The 22,965-nt window shown below is 44.4% G+C and overlaps 1 protein-coding gene across 3 annotated transcripts in view; it reads left to right on the forward strand.

Annotated features, from left to right (window-relative positions):
* SPTBN2 (spectrin beta, non-erythrocytic 2) overlaps positions 1-22,965 on the forward strand; it is an 812,320-nt gene that overhangs the window by 221,525 nt on the left and 567,830 nt on the right. For all 3 annotated transcript variants that reach the window (XM_069207822.1, XM_069207824.1, XM_069207825.1), the window contains exon 2: positions 8,688-9,225. In XM_069207822.1, the coding sequence (XP_069063923.1) occupies positions 9,069-9,225 (157 nt within the window). In that variant the 5' untranslated portion in view covers positions 8,688-9,068. The remainder of the gene's footprint in view (positions 1-8,687; positions 9,226-22,965) is intronic.

Below are 22,965 nucleotides of genomic sequence, written 5' to 3' on the forward strand. Positions count from 1 at the left end.
TCAGTACCATATACTAGGGAATTATAAGGGTGTTCCAGTAAGCCAATGTAAATTGGTAAAAATGGTCACTAGCCTGTCAGTGACAATTTGGAAGTAATGAGAGAGCATAACCACTGAGGTTCTGGTTAGCAGAGCCTCAGTGAGACAGTTAGGCACCACACAGGGAACATATACATGCACACCTATGAGCACTGGGGCCCTGTGTGACAGGGTCCCAGTGACACATACATATAGGCCACAAACCTATGAGCACTGGGGTCCTGACCAGCAGGATCCCAGTGACACATAACAAACATACTGAAAACATAGGGTTTTCACTATGAGCACTGAGGCCTGGCTATCAGGATCCCAGTGAGACAGTGAAAACAGTGACAAACACCCTGACATACACTCACAAACAGGCCAAAAGTGGGGGTAACAAGGCTAGAAAGAGGCTACCTTCTCACACAACCCCCCCCCAAACGAAGGACAATAAGGCTAACCTTGGCCAGTTGAGACTTTATTGTCTAAGTGGTGATAAGTAGAGAGTAGCTCTGCAATAGACTGGTTACTCCCTTTATCATCCACTATATGGTTACTTCCCTGTGGGGATGTAAACCACCCTGTTTGAAGTTTTTTAGCTAACCAACAATGTGAAGATGTATTTTCAGAGTTTCTATCAGTAAGTTTTAGTTTAGAGCAGTGGGAATTATCCACTGAACCTATTTGTAATGATGGAAATGCCAGACAGGGATGCTGTCTCAGTAAAGCCATAGCTGGGCAAAAACTTTGTCCATTTGGCTGGAAGAGAGAACAGGGATGCTGTTTCTCTTGAGTTGGAGCAGGGCAGGGATGCTGTCCTATGAGCTCCACACTAGGGCAGGGATGCTGTCCTAAGTGTTGTGAGGTAGTGCAGGGTTTCTGCACTAAAGTTTCTCTGGGAGGGTTGGAGGGATGCTCCATGTTAACTAAAATGGTGCTCTTTTTGTCACCAATGTTAGTTATCCCACAGAGAGGTACTTCCACCTCAGGGAGTCCAGCTTTGCCAGCTGATGATTCCCTTGGAACAGGTGCCACCCCAGGAGAGGTTTCTCCCACCACAGGAATGGTATCCTGAATGGTAGGGTGGTTAGGGGATACTGTGATACCCTTTTTACCTGTTGATGGAGAGGGATCCTGAGTTTTCAGGCCTTCTCTCCTTTGCTTTTTCATTTCACTTGAAATGAGAGGGAACAATTCCTCAGGGATGCCCAGCATGGCTGCATGGGCATAAAACTCTACATCAGCCCAACCTGAGGTCTCTAGGTCATTACCTAAGAGACAGTCTACAGGTAAGCTAGGTGATACCACCACCTGCTTAGGGCCAGTAACTCCACCCCAACTAAACTGAATTATAGCTAAGGGAAGAAACTTAGTGGAGTTATGGACATCAATAATCTTATACTGTTGTCCAATGATGTGTTGTTCAGGAGGCACTAGGTTTTCAGTCACCAAAGTGAAACTGGCACCTGTGTCCCTGTAGGCCAAGGCCTCAACACCATTTATTGAAACTGTCTGCCTGTACTTATCCATTGTAAGGGGACAAGCAGCCAGTGTGGCAAGGCCAATGCCACTAGGTGTGACAGAAACTGTCTTGGGACTGATTACATCAGTTTCCACTATGGACCCATAAGTGAACCCAACTACACCCTTTGCTTGACTGTTGCCAGCAGTCCCACCACTAGTACCACTACTGCTAGGGGCACTAGAGCTTGATGTATTAGTGGTGGTAGGCTCAGGGGGTTTACCTGGACAGGACTTATCCCCTGGCCTATGGCCTCTGTTTTTACACACAAAGCACCAAGGCTTTTTAATGTGTGCAGGTTGAGAAGAAGAGGAAGAATTAGTTTTATTCCCACCCTCTGAAGAGTGTTTAAGATTTGAAGTGGGATCTTTGGTTTTACCCTTATCCCCATGCTTATCTTGAGATTTTTCACCATCTTTCTTCTTATTGCCATCTTTGTCACCCCCTGTATGAACTTTTCTGTTCACCCTTGTTCTGACCCATTTGTCTGCCTTCTTTCCCAATTCTTGGGGAGAGGTCAGATCAGAGTCTACCAGGTACTGGTGCAACAAATCAGACACACAATTATTAAGTATATGCTCTCTCAGGATTGTGTTATACAGGCTTTCATAATCAGTAACTTTACTGCCATGTAACCACCCCTCCAAGGCCTTCACTGAATGGTCAATGAAATCAACCCAGTCTTGTGAAGACTCCTTTTTGGTCTCTCTGAACTTTATCCTGTACTGTTCAGTGGTTAAGCCATAACCATCCAGGAGTGCATTCTTAAGAACTGTAAAATTATTGGCATCATTTTCTTTCACTGTAAGGAGCCTATCCCTACCTTTTCCACTAAATGATAGCCATAGGATAGCAGCCCACTGCTTTTGAGGGACATCCTGTACAGCACAGGCCCTCTCAAGTGCAGCAAACCACTTGTTAATGTCATCCCCCTCCTTATAAGGGGGAACTATCTTGTGCAGATTCCTGGAATCATGCTCTTTTGCAGGATGACTATGGGGAATACTGCTGCTGCCACCATGGGTATCTAAACCCAACTTCTGTCTTTCCCTCTCTATTTCTAAAGACTGTCTATCCAAATCCAGCTGTTGCTTCTTGAGCTTCAGTCTGGTTTGTTCCACTCTCAATCTATTGAGCTCCCTTTCTAACAATCTGTCATCAGGGTGGGTGGGAGGGACTTTTCTAGATACAGAGGTATGATGGGAATGAACAGAAGGAGACCTGTCCCTTACAGAGGGCACCCTAACAGCTTGGCTACCAGTATAATGTGAGAGCACATCATCAGTATGATGTGATTCAACCTCTGTACCAACTATGCTAGACTGTCTAGTAATGGGCAGGCTAAGAAGTTTCTTTCCTGAACCTTTTCCTGGGGGAGTCCCTGGATCAGATTGAGAACCATTAGCTACTTTTTCTACAGATTGGGCACTTATGGCCTTATCCTGTACTCTAAGCATATTAATTAACAGTTCTAAGGAAGGATTCTTCCCTACACTCAAACCTCTCTCTATGCAGAGACTCCTTGCTCCTTTCCAGCTAAGGTGATCATATGCAAGTTTGGACAGTTCAACTTTTTGGCCTGTGCCAGACATTTTTTAGAGAGAGTTAAAGTGATAGACAAAGAGAAAAAAGTTTTCAGAACTTTTTGGAAAGACAGAAAAAACTTTTTAAACTTTTTAAGAACTTTTTGAAAGTTTAGAAGTACTTTTCAGCACTTAGAAAAGAGTGAAAAGAGGAAATGCAAAACTTTTTGGCTATGTGTATATACACTGACCTTGTTTTGTATATTTTTCTCTTATGAAAAGTACAATGACAAGAGTGGTAAGCAGTCTCAAGCACTTATCCCACCACTGCACAACCAATGTAGGAGGCTGGACTGGCTTGTAGTGAGTACCAAGGGGTACTTGCACCTTGCACCAGGCCCAGTTATCCCTTATTAGTGTATAGGGTGTCTAGCAGCTTAGGCTGATAGATAATGGTAGCTTAGCAAAGCAGCTCAGGCTGAACTAGGAGACGTGTGAAGCTACTACAGTACCACTTAGTGTCATATGCACAATATCATAAGAAAACACAATACACAGTTATACTAAAAATAAAGGTACTTTATTTTTATGACAATATGCCAAAGTATCTTAGAGTGTACCCTCAGTGAGAGGATAGGAAATATACACAAGATATATATACACAATAGCAAAAATATGCAGTATAGTCTTAGAAAACAGTGCAAACAATGTATAGTTACAATAGGATGCAATGGGGAAACATAGGGATAGGGGCAACACAAACCATATACTCCAAAAGTGGAATGTGAACCACGAATGGACCCCAAACCTATGTGACCTTGTAGAGGGTCGCTGGGACTATCAGAAAATAGTGAGAGTTAAAAAAAAACCCTCCCCAAGACCCTGAAAAGTGAGTGCAAAGTGCACCAAAGTTCCCCTAAGGACAAAATAGTCGTGTTAGAGGGAGAATGCAAGGAAAACACAAATCAGCAATGCAACAACGATGGATTCCTGTCTGAAGGTACCTGTGGAACAAGGGGACCAAGTCCAAAAGTCACAAGCAGCTCGGAGATGGGCAGATGCCCAAGAAATGCCAGCGGTTGGTGCAAAGAAGCTCTTACTAGGCTGAAGAACTGTGAATACTGCAGGAACGACAAGGGCTAGAGACTTCCCCTTTGGAGGATGGATCCCCCACGCCTTGGAGAGTCGTGCAGAAGTGTTTTCCCGCCGGATGGACGCCAACAAGCCTTGCTACACGCAAATCGTGCGTTTGGCGTTTTTGGACGCTGCTGGGGCCCAGGAGGGACCAGGAGGTCGCAAATTGGACCTGCAGAGAGAGGGGACGTCGAGCAAGACAAGGAGCCCTCACTGAAGCAGGTAGCACCCGGAGAAGTGCCAGAAACAGGCACTACGAGGATGCGTGAAACGGTGCTCGCCGAAGTTGCACAAAGGAGTCCCACGTCGCCGGAGACCAACTTAGAAAGTCGTGCAATGCAGGTTAGAGTGCCGTGGACCCAGGCTTGGCTGTGCACGAAGGATTTCCGCCGGAAGTGCACAGGGGCCGGAGAAGCTTGCAAAGTCGCGGTTCCCAGCAATGCAGCCCAGCGAGGTGAGGCAAGGACTTACCTCCACCAAACTTGGGCTGAAGAGTCACTGGACTGTGGGGGTCACTTGGACGGTGTCGCTGGATTCGAGGGACCTCGCTCGTCGTGCTGAGAGGAGACCCAAGGGACCGGAGATGCAGCTTTTTGGTGCCTGCGGTTGCAGGGGGAAGATTCCGTCGACCCACGGGAGATTTCTTCGGAGCTTCTGGTGCAGAGAGGAGGCAGGCTACCCCCACAGCATGCACAAGCAGGAAAACAGTCGAGAAGGCGGCAGGATCAGCGTTACAGAGTTGCAGTAGTCGTCTTTGCTACTATGTTGCAGGTTTGCAGGCTTCCAGCGCGGTCAGCGGTCGATTCCTTATCAGAAGGTGAAGAGGGAGATGCAGAGGAACTCGGCTGAGCTCATGCATTCGTTATCTAAAGTTTCCCCAGAGACAGAGACCCTAAATAGCCAGAAAAGAGGGTTTGGCTACCTAGGAGAGAGGAAAGGCTACTAACACCTGAAGGAGCCTATCAGCAGGAGTCTCTGACGTCACCTGGTGGCACTGGCCACTCAGAGCAGTCCAGTGTGCCAGCAGCACCTCTGTTTCCAAGATGGCAGAGGTCTGGAGCACACTGGAGGAGCTCTGGACACCTCCCAGGGGAGGTGCAGGTCAGGGGAGTGGTCACTCCCCTTTCCTTTGTCCAGTTTCGCGCCAGAGCAGGGGCTAAGGGGTCCCTGAACCGGTGTAGACTGGCTTATGCAGAATTGGGCACATCTGTGCCCAACAAAGCATTTCCAGAGGCTGGGGGAGGCTACTCCTCCCCTGCCTTCACACCATTTTCCAAAGGGAGAGGGTGTCACACCCTCTCTCAGAGGAAGTTCTTTGTTCTGCCATCCTGGGCCAGGCCTGGCTGGACCCCAGGAGGGCAGCTGCCTGTCTGAGGGGTTGGCAGCAGCAGCAGCTGCAGTGAAACCCCAGGAAGGGCAGTTTGGCAGTACCAGGGTCTGTGCTACAGACCACTGGGATCATGGGATTGTGCCAACTATGCCAGGATGGTATAGAGAGGGCAATTCCATGATCATAGACATGTTACATGGCCATATTCGGAGTTACCATGGTGAAGCTACATATAGGTAGTGACCTATATGTAGTGCACGCATGTAATGGTGTCCCCGCACTCACAAAGTTCAGGGAATTGGCTCTGAACAATGTGGGGGCACCTTGGCTAGTGCCAGGGTGCCCTCACACTAAGTAACTTTGCACCTAACCTTTACCAGGTAAAGGTTAGACATATAGGTGACTTATAAGTTACTTAAGTGCAGTGTAAAATGGCTGTGAAATAACGTGGACGTTATTTCACTCAGGCTGCAGTGGCAGGCCTGTGTAAGAATTGTCAGAGCTCCCTATGGGTGGCAAAAGAAATGCTGCAGCCCATAGGGATCTCCTGGAACCCCAATACCCTGGGTACCTCAGTACCATATACTAGGGAATTATAAGGGTGTTCCAGTAAGCCAATGTAAATTGGTAAAAATGGTCACTAGCCTGTCAGTGACAATTTGGAAGTAATGAGAGAGCATAACCACTGAGGTTCTGGTTAGCAGAGCCTCAGTGAGACAGTTAGGCACCACACAGGGAACATATACATGCACACCTATGAGCACTGGGGCCCTGTGTGACAGGGTCCCAGTGACACATACATATAGGCCACAAACCTATGAGCACTGGGGTCCTGACCAGCAGGATCCCAGTGACACATAACAAACATACTGAAAACATAGTGTTTTCACTATGAGCACTGAGGCCTGGCTATCAGGATCCCAGTGAGACAGTGAAAACAGTGACAAACACCCTGACATACACTCACAAACAGGCCAAAAGTGGGGGTAACAAGGCTAGAAAGAGGCTACCTTCTCACAATGGACAACAGGCTTTTTTTCTTGTTGTAATGGAGGAAGATTTGGTACTTAGGCCAGGATCCTTCTTTTAATTGTAAGGTGTTGTTCTCCTTCCAGTAGGTTACATGCTTTTGTTCTTCCAGCCTTCTATCCTTCTTCTTCTTCTTCTTCTTCAAAGGAGCAATTTGTTACTCACTCTTGGGTTCTGCTGGTATACTTGGAGCACCCAAAATTTTATGGGCAAACGTAGAGCTAGTTAGTATCATTTGTGGCTTCCGTCTAGGTTGCACACATTCTGTTACTTGAAGTGGATTGTATCTGTTAACTATTGCTCTAGTTTATTGTTTGGCTCAGTTTGAAGGTGTTGTACCACAATATTGTAGTCATATTATTGACCTACAGATATAATAAAATGGATTCCCTAAATATTGTCACAGCAGCATTTCTAATAGTAAATCTACACTTACTGTGATGATATTTTAGGAATCAACATTGTGATCACGATGTATCTGAAGACTGATATATCGTCAATTAATTTTTTGATATACAACCAAGTTGAGCTTATTGTAGAGTTGGAAGGACATGCCATCTTAAGAGTAAGACAACCTTCCTTGCTGAAGAATATGGTGTTGTGCTCGTTGATATTTGCAGGGTGACTACTTTAGTATATTCTCGTAGGTTTGTACACCATTTATCCGCTCAGTTTGCTAAACGCGCCTTCTCTGTTTTTAACTAGAGCTTGACCTGACTAAGATTTCTGAAAGTCTGGCAAAAGTGGCATTTTGCTATCCTCGCCTGGAATTGTATTCATATTTGAAACATCTAGGATCACTCTAGTGTCACAAGACAATGGTGTTGTGGGTGGAAGCCTAGCATTGCCTTCCTGTAGTAACCACCCAATACCATATTCCTTAAGACAGTGGCATATTTTTTAAATCTGGAACACATTCACTGGGAATATGAAATTTGGAAGGAGCAACAGGGTTTCCTTCATTGGTGGTGGATCCACCTCATTTTGGAAGAACAGTGGCAGTGGGGAATATGAGTAGGAGTAATAGGGATTCTCAGTAAAGGATCTCAGGATTTCCAAGAGCATGGCCTGGATATAACCAGTTCCAAAACGTTTAAAATGTTTCACTTTTGGCAAAAAATGAACTGCCACAGGAATGGGCCTTAGGTGACTGAGTTGCTCTTTAAAATAACAGCTGTTCAAGGAGAATCCGTACAACAACAAGATTCCCCCCTCGTGTTGACTCTTGGAGAGATGAACCATTTAGGATCCTTGCCTAAACTGGTTGCTCAGTGCTTGTTACCTGTTCTGCTAAAGTCCTCTTTGTAGACATACCAGAACCTTATGTCCTTTCCCTCTTGTTGCCCCAGTCTCTATCCGTTGAAGATTGGATGTGAGTACTGAAAATCCTCACATGCGCTACAAGCTTAATACAAGTCAATCATTTCCTATTTCAATAGAAACCTCTACCAAGTGAGAAACTCTGGTGCTCTTTCAGCCTTGACTAGCACCAATCCTATGGAGATAAACTTAGCTGTCTTCCTCCCTTTCTTGCACACCACTGTTACATCCGAGTGAAAATGTCTTGAGAGTAACTTGGATTGATCTCACTGAGAATCTCATTGCCATGTCCCACAAGAAATCATCTATGGTCGCAGCACCACTTTATGCTTGGAATAACACCCACCCTGCTACATCTCACACCACCTGAAGAATGTTTCTCTAAATACTGAGATCAAAAATATAAACCTGTTCATGTATCACCTCTACAGCATTAATAAACAACTATTCTCAAGACAAGCAGATATGGGAAGGTATAGATTCATTATTCTTAGATCCACCTCTACGTACCTTGATGATATTAAAGGTAGTTGATAAAAGGGGATTGATATAAATGCAGATATAAATCCATATTTTAGCTACCACAATGTCGTTGGACACCAATGTGCCTTACCCCAAGTTAATTTCTCCAATTATTCTTGGGTTTATATATGTTCTTCACAACTATTTCATTTAACACGTATGGTTAAAGTTTATGGAGTTCACTATGTAAATGTTGAATAGTATAATTTAATATTTTTGCAGAACAGCAACATAGTGGCAATAACAAATGATTCCCCACTGATAAAACACTTTTTTTCTCTTTCAGGTAAAGTGAAGTGTCCGATCCGGCTCAGATCTTTTTGGATGAAGATTTACCACCTGTCTGATGCCATCTCATACCCAAATGAAGTCTCCGACAATAGAGCCGGGTCACACACAGATGATATACTACAGTGCACAATGAGGTGGAACAATCCCCGACTTTCTCTTTGATTGGATAAAGCACTGTGGTTCTAGGGCTGGTCTGCAGGGGTAAAAGGCCTCACTTTCAATTAAAATTTGTGTACAGTTCTATATTCAGAGAGGACTCGGAGTGCACAGGTCAAGTCTATATTTAGATAAGAATTCTGTAGTAGGTTGAGGAGCAGCTGCCCCCCAGATTTCGCTTGAATTTGGATGAGGAGCAGTGCTTCCCTTCGTCGCTATAATGAGTAGCCCACTTTCACCTACGGATTACGACAGTCTGGAGATTCAGCAGCAGTACAATGATATCAACAACCGCTGGGAGCTGACAGACGAGGACTGGGACAATGAGAACAGCTCAGCTCGCCTCTTTGAGCGTTCCCGCATCAAGGCACTGGCTGGTGAGTACCATCTTCGAGATCGTGGCCAATGCAAAGGGGCCAGATACAATTCTTATGGACTGCGGCCAATAGACAATTGTAGAGCAAAGGAACAGGGGTAAAGAGACCAAAGTTAACATCACAAGCCATAGGCGAATTACATATTTTCAGATTAAATGTTGGATGTATTATCATGGGCTTGGGGGGAGGACAAACACAACTAGAATAAAAAGTAGGAATAACATCAGAAAACAGGTGAAGGCGCTAATACCAGGTTAAAGAGCATGAAGAATGCCTGGGGGGTTAAGAGAGGCTGAAAGGAAGGGCATGGATAGTGTCACAAGCTGGAGTAATGGCAGAGGATGAGTGGAACAATCATCGTAGAACCTTGTTCTAATTTTAAGAGGAAGTGGGGATGAGTTAAACAAAATTGGATACTACCATGTGCCAGAGGAGAAGTAAGGGAAAGGAAGATACTTTTAATAAAGGTTGAAGGTGTGAACCAAATACTGTAGAGACACTGAGGTCTCTTTAGTAATGACAGGATAACACCCAACACTATACAAAACATCCAAATAAATAAATAATACATTTCTGGAACTGATTGGCTGATCCTTACTTGAGAGTGGTAGCGCGTGTTAGTAGTGGAAAATTCTGAGCAGAAATTATTTGATTTTTTTAATGTCTAAAGTACCACGTTTTGCTAGAGGGTCAGCGTTGCAGTGCATTGAGTTAGACATTCACAGCATGCAAAGAAGCTGTGAAAAGACACACCTTCAAAGTATTTAAGGTACCACGTATTTGAGTTTTGATATATTCATGATACACGTTCTCTTCATCTTCTTGGACTGTCTCTTGAAAGTTCTGTACCTGCTTTGTCTACCGTTTACCATAAAGCTCCCTTCATTATATCGCACACACCGGTATCTCCATACAGTGGAGACAAACACAGAGTGGCTTTCCATGGTGTATGAATTCCCTCTTATCTGTGTGAGTACCACCACTCCACCCTTGAGCCTCACGCTGCTCCTGAGCACTTTACCATCCTGCTCTCAACCAGCATTTTTTGCAAGCAGGAATCCCACATTACCACTTTTCCACGCACCTTGAAACAATTCAGAGTGCAGTGTTCTCTGTATGCAAAGTCACTCACTCACTTAGGCTTAAAGGGCTGACTGAAGAAATAAGCAACTCCCTATGAGACACCGTGCTCAGGAAATGTTACGCTCAGACAAATCAGCATGTAATACTAGCGTATGCGTGCCTTCGGTGAGTCTGGGCATCAGGGTCCCTCGTTGAACTACCTCTCCCATGGCTTTACAGTTAACCTTGATTGCCGTTTCAAAATTGAATCTGAATTCAGATTCCCATAAGGTCAGTATTTCATTTTCTTTAAGCACATAAGGGCAATAGACTCTTAATTGGGATTGCTGATCTGAATATGTTTGAAGAATATGCGTGGCTTCTTCGGTGCAAAGCCATTAGGCTTCAGAAGTAGGCTCAGTACAAACAGAACTGAATCTGCAGGCAGGCAGTGAACATGGGCCACACTGACACCTTGTAAGATAATCATTCAGTTTGTTTGAGATTCCCACATGACATTCAAAATTGTGGGAGGCGAGAATGGCCGCAGGTGCGTGCCTCAGCTGATGACGAGGTGATTCGACAGAAAGATCCTTAGTAAGCTTCTTCAAATTGAACAACACATGGCAATCACTATACGAGTTGGGACAGTTGCGTTGCCAAAAAGAGACATTTATAAGGGGCAGATAGAGGCGATGGGAGATGACTGATGCTCAAGGAAAACATAGTAAATAGCTACATAGTAGCCTTTAACAAGGGCAAAAATGTGAGAAAATGTTTCCGTGAAACTGGAGCTTTGTCTTGAGTACGCAGTTGTGGGTTCTGTAAGGGTTTCATCCAATGCTTTGCAACACAAAACCATATTAGTTAATGGATGCCAAGAGCGGTGTGGCTGCATGTAGGCTGATACAGCAAACAAAATGTCCTCTTTGTATCTAGATTGCAGAAGTGTAAGGGCCTGAGTTGGAGCTTGGCAGACGGGTTACTCTGTCACAAATGTGACAGATATCCCATCCTCTGTAGTACTATGTCCCTAGCATATAATGGAATAATAATGCGGTGGACTAGATATTTGTCATATTTGTGACAGAGTAAACCCATCCGCCAAACTCTAAGGCACTTATTTCTCAAAAATGAGATGGATAAGAAAAGTCCCTTCATTATTTTTCAAATATGCGGCCAGAGCATTTTCCTTCTTTCAGTTGAAAAATAATAACATACAGCAAAAGCTTATTTTTTACTTGACAGAAAGGGGCAACCTCATAAGCGACCACAAAAGACCGGTTCAGGAAGAGGTGTCTCTGAAGCAGCAATTCATTGGTAGGGAAGCTTAAATTTAATTTAAAAGACAAGTAAGAAGAAGAGTTTTAGGATGATACAGGAGACAAGGATGGTAGGTTGACATTATACTTTGGTAGAAGAGAATTCAAAGTAGAAGATAACTCACCTTAAAAAGGCTGTTTGGGTTGTTTGCTTGTTTGGACCTGACATTTGGAGTTTCCAGTTTGCAGGTGCCTTGGCTTCTTAGGCCTCTGGAGCACTCCGATGTTAAGAAGACCGGCTGGGTAGGCTAGGAGCATGTTGTAAAACATGCAGGCCTGTTGATTCTTGCTTCCAAGGTAAGGTAGCAGAATTCCTTCAGCGCTGCAGTGACGTTGTTGCATCATCTTGAGCCAGCAGGGATGGCATGTAGCAGCAAGCAGAAAGAAAGGTCTTCAAGCGCCGGGCGGCCATCTTCCCTCATGAAGGTGCATACGTTTGACATCTTCGCCTCATCCTCATATTGGAAAATGCTGACCCTCAAGGTCACCATCCTTCAAGATTTCCTGGCGTTCCATATATGTACTGAACAGGATGGGTATGGATGGTGTTCTTTACACAAATGTTATCAGAAGAGAACAAACGAGTCATTATCCATTATCTATTGCACAGACCCAGGCAGTGTGTTTACTTGCTGACAGAAATGCCAGAAAAATGAATTTGTGCCTACAAAAAAAAAAAAAAAGATAAATATTTTGTGAAAAAAATACCAACTCTGCCTGGTGCTCTGCAGACTGGATGTGAATTCTCCGGATGTACCGAGGACTTTGGTGCTGGTGCATTGTATAAGTTAAAGGCTCCCACGCCTTCTAACAGCCCTAGACTGAAAGAAACACACTTTAGAAAAGGACTGAGACTGGGAAACAAATGCTTGGAGTTAAACAAGGAGCAAGGCTGATTGACAGGAGTCGAAAGATTTCCCTTGCTAGCTGTTTCACACATTAGATGACAATAACATTTTCAATGATTTTGCCTTGGATTTCAGCGCGATGTTTTTAAGGAGTGCAGTGTTACCAATATTTTGTAGTGAAACTAGAGTTGAAGCCTCTCAATCAGAAACCATTTTAGTTGTCTAGTTCTGGAAGTCATATCTAGAATATGGGGGATAATTCTGTGCCCACATTTGCGGTACTTGGCGCAGGAAAGGGGGCCACATCCAGGGTACTATTTCCATTTTTGGAGGCAGCATCTGGCAGGCCTGAACTACACCACGAGGTGCCTTTAGCTGTGGCGCCAACATAACTGACTAGCCCCATGCATTACTGAGCAGCACCCTAATTAAAACAGCTTCGCCCGGAACTATTTAGGCATCACTCACACTGACTGTCCAATGACGCGTGGTCGGCATCCATTTTGGACAGTGCTTAATTTGAAAACAATAAGTGCCGGTGCCCAAAGGGCAGCTCCGAAGCCCGGCCGCCGCCATTACATGTCAGCGCACGGAATGCCAAGGCTGCGTACCCTGAATCCACCGCAGGCCTCTGATACACGACCAGACACTCTCTGCCCCCTTAACTCTCTCTTGCCGGTCTCTGCGTCCTCTCTCTTTGTGACAGCTTTTAAGTCATGCTCTTCCTCCTTCCTCTAATTTTTGTGTGTTTTCCTTCTGTTGCGCTTAGGACAATGTCTGATGAAGAAAAATTTGAGCCGGTCTACAAACGTGAGTGCCGGTGCCCCCACCAGCAAACACCGGCTCAAATTAAGCACTGATTTGGGGCACAATTATTTGTTAGCATTGCATCATCCGATTGTTTCAGACACAACAGCATAGTTTGATGGGCACATGCACCCATTTGCCACTGCTGCAAAGGACAATGCACCTGGTTACTGTGACATACCTTGACGCGTTGGAATATTTAACACATATGTTTTTTAGCAAAACATTTGGATATATGCTGTAAACTGAACAATTTATTCGCATTTGTCATAAATGTCTTGCACGACAATCCCACGTACGGGTCCGGTGACCCCTTTACGGGTTTGCACTTGCTCCCCGCTTTTTGGGGCTTGTATTAAAATACTTTCAGGGCAGCATTTGGCTCCAATGGTGCCACGCTCTGCGTGCTGTTTTGGAATGTTAAGCGTATTATACATTTTTCGACTGTATTATTTAGTTGCGGTACAAGGAAGGAGAGGGGGCAGATGGGGCTTATTACGCGGCGCAATAAATGCGTGCACACTCGTAGGAGGGTGAGGGGCGCATGGCCCGGTGAGCAGAGGGCTCGCATTGCTATAGTATCCAGTTTTAGCCGTCGTCTTTTCTGTAAGCCTGTCTTCGAGACAATTTTTGTCGCTTTTACCTACATATTGATTCTCTCTAGTGTTCAACTCTCTTTGCTCTTACACTGCAATTATTCCCAGTGTATGACACGAATTCTTGGAGGAATCTTTGATTTCAATTATTACATTTTACACCCACCTCCCCTGTATACATCTCCCTCCCTTCTTGACAGCTCCTCTCCCGGTACACTTGAACCGCCTTGGAATATGTGTTATTTCATAGCTCTTGCCGCACCTGTAAGAGAACGTTTCTACTACATTTATAACCCCGAGTCACTTCAATATGTCTCAGTCATGTGATATGCAAGCATTGACTATTTCTGCCCACTTGCAAGGTCTACAGCATTTTCACTATTAGAAAGCTCTTTTTCAAAACCAGATGTTACGTGCTTATCTACATATACAATTAAATACATTAATTTGTATTTCTATTTGAACAATATACGTACAGTAAAGCTGATTTTGTTTCTTCTAATTCAAAAAGAAGAGAGGAAATTGCAGAAACGCAAGGAAATTGAGCCAAATAGTTTGCAATTCCTAAGAGCTGAAAACGACTTATTTCAATATGTGTACTTAAGCTTGTTCTCATTTGCAGTACGCGTGCCTACATTCACAAAAAGTCCTAGCGATGGTTAATAATTACTATATCCTTCTCCCAGTAGATTGGTTAACTAGATCACAACACACTTTAAAATAAGCCCTGGTGAGGTCATATGCAAAAAGCTATAAAACACATGTTGGCCTTAATTGTAAAAGCAATTGGTGTAAACCAGATATTCTATTACTTAAAACTGCCTTATAACTAACTCAAAATAAATTTAAAACCAAACCATAATGACTGTGATTAACAAGAATTCTCCAAATTGTTCACAAACGAGTGTCCAGCAGCCTGAGGGCGTTACAGGACCGGGCACATAGAAGACATTTGCTCTAGTATTGATAACAAAACTTTGATGATTGGGTCATAACAACAGCATCCGCCTGGAAAGGTCAGCAAATCTTTCTTACGCCAACCATCCAAGTGCAGTGCCTAGGACTTCAGATCAACCTCCTCAAGTTTATTTCAGTTCCGGTACTAAAAAGCCTGCCAGCAAGCACAAAACTGAAACATTTTTCCTTTCAGGAAGCTTTCTTCTGCCCAAACAAAATGTATTTTTCTTCAGTCCCAGCCATGCACCACAGCATGCAACACTCGCTCCTTCCGAGCTCAGTGGCTATTGTGGTCATGGTGGTGGAAGGCCTGAATATGTTGAGCAAGCTACTTGTAAACCCAGGATTATCCAGATGCAGGCAATAATGACTGGTAATCCCCTAATGGATAGAACACTCACATTGGACATATTCAAATTCATGGAACTGGCGTCACTTGTCACATTATTTTACTAGAGTATAAGGGTGGCCCAGAGGTCCTTTCATCCCTCCTTCATAACGAGTTCCATGCTAATTTAAATGGATACCATGACAATGATGTATTATCCAAACAAGCAAGAAGGGCCAAAGTTGAGGGCTCTCCCAAATGATGCCTAAACTACCTGCCCCTAGCTGAGTCCATTAAAGCTCTTAATAACATCCATTCACCTTCCACATCTAGAGACAGCCTTTTTGAGCAGAACTTTCCAAGAAAACCACAAATGAGCCTTAAATGATATGTAGAGCTACTACAAACAGACTTGTTTACTAATGCGAATAACAAACAAATATAGGTTTGCATTAAAGTTCTAGTGAGCCAGTTCAAAGGAGAATTCTCTTGTATTCCAAAGTTTCTTTATGCTTTCCACGTGTCACTGACAGGGAAAGTCAGGATCAAACAAATAGTCCAAAACTAGCATGATAGTGATTCTATATAAGCAACTGAAATCCTTCACACAATGTAATGGGAGGCCCCCACCTCCTCTCTGGCTCCACATTGAGTTTCTAACCCCGTTTACATCATCCAGTAAGCCTTCTTTGCTCATCCTCTCTACCCTTAGAGAGTTAGGTGCTAAAAAGGAGTACTTAGCCATTTGAAATGTGATATTGTACTCCCTATTGGCTGGCCAGTGTGCATCTCCTGCTCTTCCTTAGCGGGATATCAAAATATCAAAATGGATACTTTCTCAATCCGAAGTACCACTCTCTTTCTCTTTGTCAGTCTATTTATCTCTCCCAATTGGCTCCCTCCCAGACTTCTTGCCATCCAATTTTCTCCAGTACAGTGGTAGTACTTGGTCTCATTGCCTTTCTATTTACAGTGCAGTGCATTTGCCCACACTTCCATGGCTATCAATCTGTGGGTCACACGTTATGTAACGCCACTTCCTGTGATATCACTTACTACAATATCATTACTATGACTACAGAGTTTTTGACTTTAGGTTCAGCCTCTCCCCCTGAAAATGTGGAAGCTGGCTCTTGGTGTAGACCTTATGTGATCAGACTGATGTAGGTGACGTATGAAGCAGGTTTGTAGGTTTGTATCTTGTGGAACACGCACAGTTTCAATATGGAAGCCTATGAAAACGTCATTAAATTGTCAGTGCTTGAAAGTAAAGCTGCAACCCCACTGAGGCAGAAACTCACACATGAGCGTGCTGGTAAAGGAATACTGATTGTTCACGTTGCTTAAATTTGGAAACTAGCCATTATCACGAGAGGTCTCCACGAGGTTCGATCACACACCAAGGTGATGCTGGTGACCCAGAGAGGGATGGCACATACAAATGTCTTCAGTACTTTGTGATATCCCGGTCCTGGTGTGAATTTGAAGAATACTTCCTTTTGGCTGGGCAGTTACGAATTTACACGGTCCTTTCTTTGGTTCAGGAAGCAAATCATATGGCTCTTCGAATTAAATTGCAGCCCCTTCTTGTCTGCAGCACCTTGTTCAACCATCTTAAAATTCCATCGTGGTAAAACAAAATTGTGTGTAAGGGCTGCATTGTGTTTAACTGGATGCTAGTGAAAAGAAGTACAGGGGTCAATTTAGAAAGACTGCTCTGGCGCAGTCATGCGAAGTGACACAAAATGGCTCAAAGACTTGGAGGATATTTACTTTCCAGCACAACAAGTAGTGGAAAGGTGCCCTTTTCTCAATGCACATAGTGCTTTGCGCCATTTGCTTCAAGGCAGTATTGCATAGTTGTGAAATGGGTGGATCAATGAACACAACCAATAGCTTTTGATACAATACAATGCCATATCTACTTCGATAGTCAAACTGGGCTTTGCATTAAAAAAATAACATCTCCTTGAAGCAGGCACTAACTTGGAGAAATGTTTTTATTTCTCCAAACATTTCACATACTACATGTATGCTGCACTGTGCAGCGGTCATCCAATGTGTGGACTGTTAAAATTTGTCTAGGCATACGAATCCTGTGCTAGACATCACGCACTCCCTTGCACCATGGGATGGTTGTGCTGGACACTGCTTCGTTCCCCTTGCAAAGCGACTTTGCTTGTTGGACTGCAATTAATAAACTTGCCCATATGATGGTAAACCCATTCACCTATTGCTATTCTTAGTGATGTGAAAGATACAAAATGCCAAGTCATGGAATATTTTACCACAGTATACATTTTTACCACTGTGCCGTACGTGTCATAAACAATAAAGGGACTGGTCGTGTGTTCCCTCCATGATAGGTGTCCAGGGGAGACCAAGACTTTGGATCTTCCCCTGGGCATTTTGGATGTTGACATTTTGCATAAAAAGTTAAATCCACACGGTACTCTTCAGGTGATGCTCAGGAAACAGAACTTTGAGCAATGCGGTCAGCTTGTTATTGCCCATTTTTGCCTTTCTTGTTTTTTGTGGTCACTCCTTCCAGTCCCAGATTTATCAAGCAGCTGTTTGGGTGCCTTTTGAGAAAGCCAGCTTGGGAAGGGGTAAGCTAGTGAATATACTATTATATTCTATGTATATTATAATTCTTGAAATATAGTGGTGTTTCATACTGCTTAAGGAATGGAGTTCTACATCATCATAGGATGTTGCTCTCTGAGTGAAAAGATGATTCTTTGACTGGCAGTTACGGTTTGAACGCTACTTTATTTTTCTCCAATAAATCACCTTTCTTCTTTTTTTAACTAAAGGTAGCGGAGTCATATACCCCCAATATGTTGAGTTGTTTTTGGGCATCCATTGCTTTAGGTCTTTGTGACAATGGAATAATGGTAATTCCTTGAGATCACAGACATTACTGTAAAAAGCAAAGTTTTTAGTGGACCATGAAATTAGAGATTTTGAAAGAAAGAGGATGCAGAGGTTTCTTAATTACTAGTGATAGATTTTAGGGTGGAGACAGGGGACGTAGTTTTCAATGGTTCAGCAGGTGCAGATGCACTGAGCCTCAAGGGTGTGAGGGACCCACTACAACCCAGAGTCTGCTTGTCCTTTACTATCCAAACAGGGATAATGGGGGACAATTTCTTTGTTTCCATAATGGCCCATGAAAGCTTTGCTACGCCCCTGGATTGAGGCAAGTGGGGCATTGACCTGGTCACTACGTGGATGGCCAGCTAGGCAAGTGAAGGTGGTAACTATGGATGGACGGTACAAGGGGTGAGGATTAGCTGGATATGGGTAAGGATGTCTGAAGCCCAAGAAGGAGGTGACAAGGTAAAGAGGGTTTAGAGGACTGGGGTGTCGGTTGTTTTTAGTTTCAGGTGGATTGGCTGGTAAAAAAAAAGAGGGAGAAGGAGGCAGAGAGGTTAGAGAGTAAGGCACTAGTTCTTAAGGTTTTGACCTCTATGGACCCCTTCTAAATCCCTGCTGAAGGCCAGTGCCACAATTTGAACCTCAGCACATTACACAATAATACAGAAATAAGTATACAGCAAACAAATACACAAATTATAATATTTTGTATTTGTCATAAACCAAAAATATACATACACCGAAACTTCAATTTTAAAGGATGCAAGATTTTCAAAAGTTAGTTTTATTTCTAAAAGACAAAGAGACATGTTAGATCCTACTTTTTCCCCCTAATGTGGCCTATCTTTTTATCAGCAAGTACTGGTTCTTCAGTTGAGGCCACTAACCGTCCATACTAGATTCTGTGTGCTGTACCTGTGCTGCTCCCACAAATCAAGCTAAGGATAACACATTTATTTCTTTAATATGTTTACTTTGGTTTATTGGTGCGAAAATTCACCCCTAACAGTAATAAACATCAGTGGGAGGTTAACATTGCAGCAGCACATCATACACAGATAGGAGCAAGGCTTCCAGAAATACATCGACTACAATTAGAGACTTGTGATTGGTACATCAGCATCATAACATCCACATAAAGCTGGTCGCGTTTAAGACCCTCCCCCACCGGCAATAAGATCCAAATCATAATATTTCATCAGGTGACCCCAGACTTTATAGAACTTGCTGGGTTATCCCTACTGTTGATGTGACTTTCTCCACGGGCGTGTACATGTCCATCCCCTTCCTCCACTCTTGTGAAGTGGCGACCTGCGGCACCACTAAGCCTAGGTTGCTGAAGAGGAGTTCGGCCTACGCAATGTCCACAACATTTGGAATACCGTGGAGGAAATATTTTGGTTCAAGTGGAATATAAACCCCCAATATGCTGTGTAATTTTCGTACTAACTTGTTCCGATAGGCCTGATTGGCCGGGCATACCCATAACGTGTGCATGAAAGTCCCTGACCCTATTACATCTCCCACAGTCTGGGCATGTTGCTCTCCCCATTTTATATAATCGCTCCCGACCATAGTAAACCCTAGGGAGTATCTTCAGCTGTACTAGCCTCAATGAAGATTATATAGCTACTTCACATGTGTGCATCAGGGCCGCTTCCCAGTCAGTATCATCCACCACTCGCAAATCTCTCACCCATCTTTCTCGTAGATTAAGCAACGTGTCCGGCATGTTTATTTTTAGAGTTTTTTATGTGAATGAAACTGCCCCCCTCCCGAGCTCTTCCATGAGCAGCCTACCCTCCAGGGAAGCATAGGGGGTATATTTACAAGCCCCTAGCGCCTCCTTGCATCACCCTACCGTAATTATTTTTTACGCTAAGGTGGCGTCAAGGAGACCCTTTCCCTGCGCCAGATTTACAAAGTGGCGCAATGCAAGCATTGCACTACTTTGTATTATCCCTTGCATAATGTATGCAAGGGGGGCGTTCCCCCATTAGGAGGCCCAGGAAAATGGCGCAGTGAAATTTACGAGATTTCACTGCTCCATTTTTCTAGTCATTTTTAACCCCTGCCCAGCGCAGGCATTAAAGTAACGCTGCCATTGTTTCCAATAGGCCTCTCCATGCATTGCTGGACTAGCGCCATACTTTTTGGCGCTAGTCGACCAATACATCACAATAGTGTAAAAAATGTTGACACTATTGTGCTAACATGCGCCATGGTGCACCATATTGTAAATACAATGCTACCATGGTGACATTAGGCGGGGGCAGGGGTTCGCAAGAAAAATGGCTCATCATAGCTTGTAAATATGCGCCAAAGTCAGGCATATCTGCCTCTCCCACTCTCTCGGCCTGCCATGCATATCATAACTGTGCGTATTTTAAGTATTGATTCGGGTTCAGCCTGTAATCCCTCGAAGTAAGAGGAAAGTCATAATGTGTCTGTTTTCTAGGAGATCACTGATCTTGGAGATTCCTATTGTATCCCAGGTCTCAAATCCTCTCCGCTTTCCTAGTTCCTGCAGCACTGACCTCTCCCACAAGGGTGTTTTCCAGGTCACCTTCTGTGCCCATCCTATGTGTCTGGTAGCCTTCGTCCATGCCTCCAGCGCCACCTGCGTGACCCACAACAGCAGTTGGGTCCCTTGCCTCCATACATTTAGTACATATGTGAGCACGCCTGCAGCCTAACCTGCTGATACATCAAGTGATTCTGGGGTGCAAATATCCAGTCGTTGACAGTTACCAAATGAGTGGCCCAATAGTAAGCCCTAACGTTAGGGAAGCAATCCTGCCATTATAGGGGTTATGCTGCAGTGTCCGAAGAGCTATTCTTGGGTGACCCTTGTTCCGTCCTAGGATCCTCAACTTCCCCTTCATTTTGGTGAACATTTCCTCTGGAACTTTGTAAAATGTGTTTTGGAGGGTGTAGGGGAGCTTGGGAAGTATGATCATTTTAATGATGGCACCTGCCCCAGAATTGTCAGTGGTGACCCCTGCCATCTCTCTGCATCTCCCTGAAATGTTTGTACTACTCACCCCAAGTTCCTGGACAACTACAGTTCCCTGTGGGGGGTCGCACCGAGGCTAAGGTATTGAAAACTCTCTTAATCTACTGCCAACATCTTGGGCAGGGCGGTCAGATCTAGTGAGACATATGCTCTGTCGAAGTACCGACTTTCCTCAGTTTATTATATACCCGGAGTAGATACTTTATGTGTCAAAGGTCTGGAAAATGAGCTGGAATGTTATTGTGGACTCAGTGATGTAGAGGAGAATATCATACGCATAAGACAAGACCTTTTCCTCCTCAGTGCTAGAGGACGCTTTCTTGACTCTCTGCATTCAGGATGCTCTCGGACCGTAAAGGCCAAAGTCTGAATGGTGAGGGTGAAGAGGACAGGGAGCATCCCTGCCAGGTCCCTCTCTCAACCAGGAAGACCGGCAAAAGGGTACTATCAATCCTCACCACAGCTGTTGGGGCCATTGTAGAGCAACACTAACCACTTCCTGTATTTCTGGCCAAAACCAAATTTCTTCATTGTCTGCTGAAGGAAGGGCCAGTTTATAGTGTCAAATGCTTTTTCACCATCTAACGAGAGGAACCGATGGGGCTCCTGCCGTTCCCGAACCTCTGCCATCTAGTTATGTACCTTCACATGTTGAATCTGGTCGACCTACCAGGCATAAAGCCAGACTGGTCTCCATGTATCATTGATACCACAACCTTAAGTAGCCGGGTGGCCAGTACTGTAGCCAGTATTTTAACTTCAGTGTTCAATAATGAAATCGGATGATACAAATCACAGCTGTCCTTAGGCTTACCTTCTTTGTGAATCACAGTAATGAAAGCATGTTGGAAATCTGGCAGTAGTGCCCCTTATCCCTAGCTTCCCGGAATACATTCAGTAAATGGGGCCCTAATAGCCCAGCATACAGCATATAGAACTTCACCAGGATACCATTGGACCCCAGGGTGTTCCCTAGCTTTAACTTTGCAATGGCTGCCTGAACTTCAGTCAGTGCTATTTCTTCCTCCAATGCCGCCCGATCTTCGACCTACACCACCGGGGTATCCACAGTGTCAAGGCAGTTCCTGATACGTTTGACATCTGCCAATGGGTGCGCTCTGTAGAACGACCAAAAGTACTGGGCAGACTCCTCTGCTATATGTCTGTCTGTAGTGTGGGATGTCCTAGATTAATCAGTAATGTGCCTCATGCATCAGGGCCTCCGCTCTCCTCCTTCTTAACCATGCCAACAACTTGCCTGTTTTATTACCCATGTCGTACAGTCGATGGTATGTGGCTAGCATGTGTTTTTTTGTCTCGTTCTGCGCAAGGTCGTAGTATTCAGTCCGAAGGATCCTTTGAAGGACATGTGTGTTAATCAGTGCCCAGGGGGATTTCTCAAAACTCAGTAGCTGACCCTCTATCACCTCCAGCTCCGCTACCCCATGCCTGTTCTTATGTGCTAATCTGTTTTGAGCTCTATCCCAAAAGACTGCTTTGGATGCCTCCCAGAGAACTCTCGAAGAGTCCACCAACCTTTCATTTCCAGCAAGGTAGATTTCTGTGTCAATCTGGAGCTCCCAGGCCAAGTCTGCATCTCGTAGTCCCCATGGATTCAGTTTCTAACCGACGCTCAGAAGTCGCTGCCTCCTGCCCGCAGAGACCCACAGAGGGGGAGTGGTCAGACAGCCCTGTGGCAGATGCTCAGCCCTTTCCACAAAGTCTGTCTCTTCTGCAGGGGCAAACACATAGTCCAGCCTAGAGAAGACCCTGTGCCTTCCTGAAAAATATGAATAACATGTCTCTTCTGGATGATTATGCCCCCACAAATCTAGTAAATCCAGCGTGGCTGAAAATCCCTATGTAGCTACGCTGTGGGTCAATCTAAGTGCGCATGACCTGGTTATGCTCCTGGAGCCTGAGG

This window comes from Pleurodeles waltl, chromosome 9, assembly GCF_031143425.1.
Source record: "Pleurodeles waltl isolate 20211129_DDA chromosome 9, aPleWal1.hap1.20221129, whole genome shotgun sequence".
In the NCBI taxonomy this organism is placed as follows: Eukaryota; Metazoa; Chordata; class Amphibia; order Caudata; family Salamandridae; genus Pleurodeles; species Pleurodeles waltl.